General features: G+C 51.1%; 1 protein-coding gene across 1 annotated transcript; it reads right to left on the bottom strand.

The window, feature by feature from the left end:
• Window positions 1-1,266: 1,266 nt before the first annotated feature.
• On the bottom strand, window positions 1,267-2,323 carry LOC143364100 (putative G-protein coupled receptor B0563.6). The gene is made up of 2 exons (XM_076804604.1): window positions 2,082-2,323; window positions 1,267-1,983 (listed from the first exon to the last, which is right to left on the bottom strand). The coding sequence occupies exons 1-2, from the start codon at window positions 2,292-2,294 to the stop codon at window positions 1,729-1,731; spliced, it is 468 nt and encodes a 155-aa protein (XP_076660719.1). The 5' UTR covers window positions 2,295-2,323; the 3' UTR covers window positions 1,267-1,728.
• Between the last annotated feature and the right edge of the window lie 6,217 nt (window positions 2,324-8,540).

The following is an 8,540-nucleotide window of genomic DNA, read 5'->3' as shown; positions in this document are numbered from 1 at the left end:
CTATCTACAATAAATTGATTTCTAAAATTCTAGAATTTTCAATTGTCCTGATCGGAGCACAATTTATCAGCACCTGCTGTCAAATTCGAAAAATCAAATCGTTCCGTGCGAAAGGCTGTAGTTACCGGTCGAGAGTACATCGGGAATTTCGAAGTTTCGAGTCTGCGTGCAGGCTTGTCCACACTGACAGACAGCCCACTCACACACACACACACAGTCTGCACACAATCCGCGTACGATGTATGTGCACTGCACATTGTGCAGTATATGTGGACAGTCTGCGGGCTGTTTGCGGCGCGGCGGCGGTTCGGAATTCATTATCGAGTTATGTCTTTTTTGACCCGGGAAGGGCGTTCGAATCGAAAGAGCAGAAGAGTTCGAGGGTTTCGGGGAATAAATACCTTTCATTCAGTCAGTTTCTCTACATTCATGTGGGATCAGGACCCCCAGACCAAAAGTATGTAGGAGATCGGGAAGAACGGGAGGGTTCCGTGGGTGAGCGCGTTAGTCGATCGGCTACCACCAGTGAGGTCGCGGGTTCGATTCCCGGCGGCGGTGCCCTCGTTTTTCCCGAGATCCTACATTCATTACATGAATTATTCATTACATGAATTTAATACATCTATACACGAATAATGATAACTTAAATTAGCCGTGTGTAGCAAGTTTTTCGCGCGCACACACGTCGGCAGTCGCGTTTGCTTGCGCCCCGCGCGCGATTATTCGATTGCACTGTCCGACAAATTGTTAAACGCTCTTCCGCCAATCTCTGACGTCCATTGGGCGACACAGGACGTTCCCGTTTGGAACGCAAATTCGGAAATGGAATTAAATCGAGGAACTCAGTCGGAATTACGTTCGAGGCTAGTCATTCTCGAAAGGTATCGCGCGACGACTGGAAACGGCAGAACGTTTCATGCAGGTTCGAAACATAGGGGAGAGTTTCCCCGAACGTAATTGCGTACGTACTCGCTAAATTATTCAACTCTAGACTTGTGTAAGTGGTTATGAAAAATTCAGCAGGGGTCGATGCACCCTTCAGCCTTGTTTTTACGCACAAAGAAATACCACGTGAAAACGAACGGCGCTAAAGAGTTCTATCTAGGCTTGAAAAGTAGTGGTGTAACTTCCCGGAAGACAATGGTACGCACGCTCGATAAATTACGGTGCGCTGAACACGGTCGTAAACTTAAACTCGGGGAGTTCAACCGGTTGGTCGATAATAAAGATTTCAAACAAAGTCCAGCGTGCACGTCGATATAAAAATCGAGCGGTTAAAAACAGGTCGATGCGTTCATTTTCGAAATTCTTAAGCAAGTTTCGAGTTCGCGTTCGAGAGGCTCCGTGGGGATCGCCCAGGGGACGTTACGGATTACAATTCATATTAGACAGTGCCGTCGAACGCGAGCGAAACGTCTCGTCGCCGCCCACGCAAATCGTTTTGGTCCGCGAAATTTATGGTCACTGGCAAAGGTGGTCGCCAAATGTTTGGAAAAAAAGGTCCTGTCGGGACCGCGCGTGCCGCACGGTCGGACAGGCCCAGCGGTACTCGGCTGGCAACGTTTATGATGGGGTAGTTTAATTTTCTACACCCGTAAAGTCATTCGGAAATAAAATAATTTCTGCCATCCTGCAAAAGTCAGGGTAGGTTTCATTACCTTAGACCCTAACATCTGCAGGCGGTCAACTCTAACATCTTGCGATGCGAATCGCGTACCGCTACATCGCCTAAACGTTGGCTCTGTCGAGATGGCTGGTAGCGGCAACGGTGATGGTCGTCGACGAGTTTGTGGTTCTGATCGTGGGCCTCGGCTGGGGAGAACGTTCCATCGGTAGACGCCGTCCGTTCCGGCGGTTGTGTCCCCAGGGCCACTGCAACGCTCGGAGCAAGGTGTTCCGGAAGTCCTCCGAGAACAGACAGTAGATGTAGAACGTCATCGAGTAATTGATCACCTCCATCATGTTCGCAAACGCCCGGAACGCCTGGAAAAGCGAGGGCAGAACGGTTCGAGTGAAACTTTGGTCGGAACACCGGTTCCTCGTCAAAGCGAACGCAAAGTCTATTAAACGCGGTGACCGACCTGGTAAGGATAGTGGCTGAGAATGCTCTCCCGCAACGTCACGTTCAGAATGACCATCGGGCTGACGCAGAGGAGGAACAGGATGCTGGTGCTGCCCAACAGAAGCATCAACCTTCGTTCCTCCGCGAATATTCTCGCGTCTCTGTCGTTGCTGGCGGTTCTCGAGAGCGTCGTCCTCCTGCGACGTTGGCAGGATCGTTTGTAGGCTATCATTATGCGAAGGTTGAAGTTCGCCAGCAGGATCGTCGGGACCACTTTGAAGATCACCTCCAGCGCCACCTTGTATATCTGAAGAGACCGGTTTTAGGTATTAGATATGCCTTCTAGATAATCTTCTAGCGGTAGTTTCGAGGGATTTAACAAGAACGTTTCGCAATTCTCTTTTCTATACAACAGTTCGAATGGGATTACGCCCACGTGGGAATTTGTGAGGTTAAGTGTGCCGCGGAGTGAAGTGAACCTGTAGGTTTAAGGGTCCCGCGGATAAATGCGGAACCAAGATGCAGCCTACTCTGCACAGAACCGCTGGGAGACTTTTTATCGATAGTGATAAACTCGTGTATGTAACAGAACAACTTTATTCGACTTCACTTCGAGAGCGTAGGATCGCGACGTCTGTCTCGATCGAGAGTCCGGCAGCGAGAGAGTACATAGGCGGTTCTCTCGCCTGCATTGCCCGAGGTTGAGAGTGCCAACCTCGTCGGAGCATATTCTCTAGGCGCGTGCCTAGGGGAATGGCGCGGCAGCGCCAATATCCCTACACACTCCCCCCCGAGTGTATACGACATTTAAATTAACCGCTGTTTCAACAAGGAGAAGTGTAATACATACTGCATGCACTTACAATTTTCTTTTGGTAATTTTACTCGCTTCGGCAGCGAACGTAACACGCTTTTTATTTGCATACGTGCGGATCGTGCTGCTTCCCGAAACGGCTGCAGGGTCGCCGGCAGCTTCTAAGTTCGATTCGCGAACTGCGTACGCGGGTTTTACATTTTCAACAGATACCGAACGCGGTTTACAATTGACCTCGATTTCGATGACTCTGTCGTTGACGCGTTTTAAGACTTTATGCGGTCCCGTGTATGGACGTTCAAGCGATTTCTTGAGAGTGCCTGCGCGAAGGAACACGTGCGAACATGTTGACAAATCTTTAAATATGAACGCGCGTTTCTTATGTCGCTGTCCCACGGGGACAGGTTTCACTTGGCGCATGTGATCGCGAAACTCTTCGACGAATATTTGCGGGTCGGACGGACCGTCGTCGGGAAGAACAAACTCTCCCGGAATACGCAACGTCGTGCCGTACAGGTATTCGGCAGGTGAGGACCCGGTGTCCATCACGTTGTTTCGCAACCCTAACATCACGGTGGACAGGACTCGTGACCATTTCGTGTTCGCGTGACACATTATCGCGGTTTTCAGGCAGCGGTGCCATCGTTCGATCATGCCGTTAGAGGCGGGATGGAACGCGGTAGTACGTATCCGGTGACAACCGGATAGTTGCAATAACGCTGTGAACAATTTGGATTCGAACTGACTACCTTGGTCAGTTGTTAGCGTTTCTGGCGTGCCGTATCGCGAGATCCAGTGATCTACAAAAGCTCTACACACGGTGGTTGCCTCGATATCCGGCAGCGGAATGGCTTCGGGCCATCGCGAGAAACGATCGATTATTGTAAGGCAATAGCGATTTCCGTCGGAAACCGGCAGCGGACCGACAATGTCCATATGGACGTGTTTAAAGCGGCTATCGGGAGCTACGAATTCCGCAGGAGCCACGTGGTTATGCCGCGTTACTTTAGACTGTTGACAGTCCAAGTAGTCTTTGGACCACTTAATAATGTCGCGATGCATGTCCGGCCAGACGTAACGTTTCCGAATTACCCGATCTGTGATCTTAGCACAGGGGTGCGCAGGGTTGTGGAAAGTGTCGAAAATCTTTTTTCTAGCCGGCTGTGGAATGTACGGACGCAAGGTTTCGCCCGTGAGGTCGCACGCGATCGCAGTGTGTGAAGGTCCCCACCTTATCTGTCGCAGGGACAACGAGTGGTCAGCGGAGCGCAGTAGTTCCTTAAGCTCGTCGTCGCTCTCTTGCATTTTGGACAGTTCATCCAGAGAAATGTTCGCGGCGAGGCGCAGCGAGTCGACTCGTGATAATGAATCGGCAACGACGTTTTCCGAGCCAGGAAGATGCTCAATGCGAGTGGTGAATTGTGAGATATACGACAACTGTCTGAGCTGTCGAGGAGATGCCTTGTCGGCTTTCTGACGAAACGCGTACGTGAGAGGCTTGTGATCTGTCACAATGCTGAATTCACGACCTTCTAAGAAGTGTCGGAAGTATTTTAGTGCCTCATAAGCGGCAGTCAACTCGCGATCGTACGCACTATAATTGCGTTGGGCAGGACTGAATTTCCTGGAGAAGAAAGCCAAGGGCTTCCAGGAATCTCCGAGCTTTTGCTCGAGTGACGCGCCCATGCCGAAATCGGAGGCGTCAGTGACGATACGCGTCACTGCGTTTGCCGCGGGATGAGCGAGCATGGTCGCGTTGGCGAGGTCACTTTTGACCCGAGCGAACGCTTCCTCAGATTTAGGAGTCCATGCAATCTCGCGTTTGTCATTTTTCTTCGACTCGCCGAGGTACTCGTGCAGGGGGGCCTGCACGTCGGCAGCGTGTCGAATGCTACGTCGGTAGAAATTGGCCATGCCAAGGAACCTACGAAGATCGGCAACGGTCCGAGGCCTTGGAAAATCTATTATGGCCTTGACTTTCTCGGGGATTGGGCTAGACCCGTGCTGGTCAATGACATGACCGAGGAATTCGAGAGATGACTTCCCGAACTCGCACTTTTGGGTGTTTAGCCGAAGACAATATTCCTGCAAGCGTTGCAGGACTACGCGTAGGTGATCTTCATGCTCCTTTCGGTTCGAGGACGCAATGAGAATATCATCGATATACGCGAATACAAAGTCTAAATCCCCGAGGGCACGGTAGATGTAACGCTGGAAGGTTTGTCCGGCATTACGAAGGCCAAAGGGCATTACCGTGTATTCGAAGAGTCCAAACGGGGTAATGACCGCCGTTTTCGGAATGTCAGACGGGGCGATCGGAATTTGTTGATATGCCCGGTGAAGGTCGAGCTTCGTGAAAACCGATTTTCCGTGAAGGTTCACGGAGTAATCGTGAAGATGGGGGACTGGATATTTATCAGGAATCGTTACCGCGTTGAGACGGCGGTAATCGCCGCAGACGCGCCAGCCCCCGTCCTTTTTCGGGACGAGATGAATAGGACTCGCCCAAGGACTGCTAGAAGGCCTGCAAATTCCCGAGCTGACGAGCTGTTTGAACTCTGCTTTCGCGGCGCGCAGTTTTTCCTGCGCTAGCCTCCGCGCGCGTTCCGCAATTGGTGGACCTTCGGTCACAATATGATGAAGGACGTCTTGTGGCGTACGGTCATTATTCTGTGACGGCCCGACAACATTCGGAAACTCGGTTAAAATTCCGGCGAACGCGGACGCTGGATCGACCGATTTAACATCGCGCACGGACGAAGGTTTTACAGTGCCGACAGCGGCAATCTTCGTCATGGGGTCGATCAGTTTGCGGAGGCGTAAGTCAACGAGCAGCCCGTAATGTTTTAGAAAGTCGGCACCGATTATCGGGTACGGTACCGATGCGACGCAGAAATTCCACGGGAATGAACGGCGGAGGTTGAGATTCAAAGTCAAACGCTTCTCGCCGTACGTGTCAATCATTGTCTCATTTGCCGCGTAGAGTTTATAACCCGTTGGGCGACGCGAGCCTTTGGCAACCGGCAGCAAAGAAAGATCGGCTCCGGTGTCGATTAAGAACGTGAGACCGAGATCGCGGTCTCTTATGTGGAGACGATGAGATTCGGTACTAGACGGGCTCGCCTCCAAACAGCTAGTACTTTTCAGTTTCCCGTCTCCCAGGAGCACGGCTTGACACAACGACGCGCATCTTTCCCGAACTTCCTGTGAAACCAGCACGAGGTTTCCTTCGGCAGAGAGCGGTTTTCGCGCGATCGATTCCTACTCCGTGAAGGGGTTCGTCGGCGGACGCGACTCTCGCGGGTGCGCGAAGTGGTTATGGATGCTAGTTGGCGCGTGAGACGGTCGACCTTCTCTTCTAACGCGCGTAGGGAGGCGTCTCGGGACGAGACGGCAGCTATCGCGGATGTGCCTGTTCCGGAGGCCTCAACGACCTTGTCGGCTAATTCGGCGAGCTTCCGCGGCTCGGAAACGTTCGCCATGGCCAGGACGGCACGGACATGCGACGGCAGCTGTTCTAGAAATACGGCGCGAATTATTTCATCGCTGCAAGACCCGTCGTTCAGGTTGAGGAGGCGCGTCAATATCTGGGACGGTTTGCCCTCACTCAGAACTTCGCCCTTCAAGAGCTGTCGGAGCTTGCTCTCGGCAGAAACAGCGTAGCTAGATATGATTCGTGCTTTTATTCGGTCGTATAAATCCTCAGGAGGAGGCGACATGAATAGTATGTCCTTGACCGTAGTGACAACGTCGTACTTCAACGCGGCCACCACTACATCAGCCATTGTTTTTTGGTTGGTAATTCTTGCCGCGGACAAGGATGACTCGACTTGTGCGAACCAAAGCGCCGGATCTTCTTTGAAGAAATCGGGCACTTTTGGTTGCCGGTATGAATCGACGCGACCCTGTAACAGCGCATGAAGGAGTTCATCCTGAGTGAGCTGCGCGGGGGTAGTCATTTTGCGCGATTTTCGAACACTCGTGTGTTTGGACCGGCAGCGAATTATTCGTAACGCGCGCTCTGCGCAGACGTACGCGGTTTCGCAAGGGCACGGCGCGACGCGGTAAACATGAACTACCCGGTGTCGTAGCGGTCACGCGAGTCGACGGGGGAATCGACACGGCATAAACACAACAACGCGAAGGTCGCGAAACGGTCGAATCAACAGGCATACAAAAATGGCTTCGTAGAATATTCTCGCCACGAGGTACCGCGCGGCGATCACGATCGTTTACAATAATGAGGCGAAATTTCGCATAATCGGAACGATACCTGTCGGCGCACGCATGGTTGGGCTCGTCGATAGACTGGCTGCAATGTGATGCTCGTCAAGGCGCCGGTGGTCGGTGGCTTCACGCAATCAGCGGAACTCCAGCAAGCTCGTCCTCTGTAGACGTCCAGGATGGCATCCGATGTGCAGTGTTCGACCTCGTGCGGCGAGCGGATAGCTCGCCGCCTGGAACCGGCAACGGCAGCGTGCAGCGAGCGGATTGCTCGCCGCCAGGAACCAGCAACGGCAGCGTGCAGCGAGCGGATTGCCCGCCGCCAGGCACCGGCAATCTCTTCCTGGTGGTCTCCGTGAAAACGTGCACCTGTTTCCGGGCACGTGCAGCGTGGTTCTTGATTTCCAGATCACGTCGGGGTCACCAGTTGTAGGTTTAAGGGTCCCGCGGATAAATGCGGAACCAAGATGCAGCCTACTCTGCACAGAACCGCTGGGAGACTTTTTATCGATAGTGATAAACTCGTGTATGTAACAGAACAACTTTATTCGACTTCACTTCGAGAGCGTAGGATCGAGACGTCTGTCTCGATCGAGAGTCCGGCAGCGAGAGAGTACATAGGCGGTTCTCTCGCCTGCATTGCCCGAGGTTGAGAGTGCCAACCTCGTCGGAGCATATTCTCTAGGCGCGTGCCTAGGGGAATGGCGCGGCAGCGCCAATATCCCTACAAACCGAACCGCGCGTGCGCCACCTAGTGCGAGCCCGCCGAAACAGTGCCGGTACACGCGCGCCGTCCAGTGTCGCCCGGCCGAAACACTACTGTAGGAGTGTAATATATTTCTCCAAATAAAAGACGTGTTGTCTCTTTCAGTATTTACTTTAATCTGAAGCAATTTGTTATGTGAATAATTTTTGTTGGTAGGGAAACCAAAAACAAAATAAATGTTAACAACTATATATAAACAAATTAATCGATACAGAAATCTACATTATCTACAACCGCCACATTACTCCCCTCCGAGTTTTGACAATATTTTCTAAATATTGAACTCTACAAATCTTGTTTTCTTTTTTTCTTTTGGTCCAGGATAAGTTTTAAGTTGTCCTTTATTGGAAAATGGAGAAGTATCCGCAATTTCTTCTAAATTTTCATCTTGTTCTGAATTTTCAAAGTAGGCAGGTTTCAATCTTTCAGTACTGACATTGATCGACTGTCCATTAATTTTAATTGTGAAAACCTTCTCTGATGGTCTTGCAATTACCTCGAATGGACCCTCGTACGGTGGTGTTAAAGGTGGTTTGACTGCATCTATTCTCAAAAACACATGTGTACAACAATTTAAATTCTTATGTATAAATACCTTTTTTTTAATATTATGTATCGTCTGATGTGGCTTGAGTAATTTCATGCGTTCTCTCAATTCTTGTAAAAAAATTCTT

Source organism: Halictus rubicundus, unplaced genomic scaffold (assembly GCF_050948215.1).
Source record: "Halictus rubicundus isolate RS-2024b unplaced genomic scaffold, iyHalRubi1_principal scaffold0264, whole genome shotgun sequence".
Taxonomy (NCBI): domain Eukaryota; kingdom Metazoa; phylum Arthropoda; class Insecta; order Hymenoptera; family Halictidae; genus Halictus; species Halictus rubicundus.
This window is presented reverse-complemented; position numbering and strand designations above follow the sequence as displayed.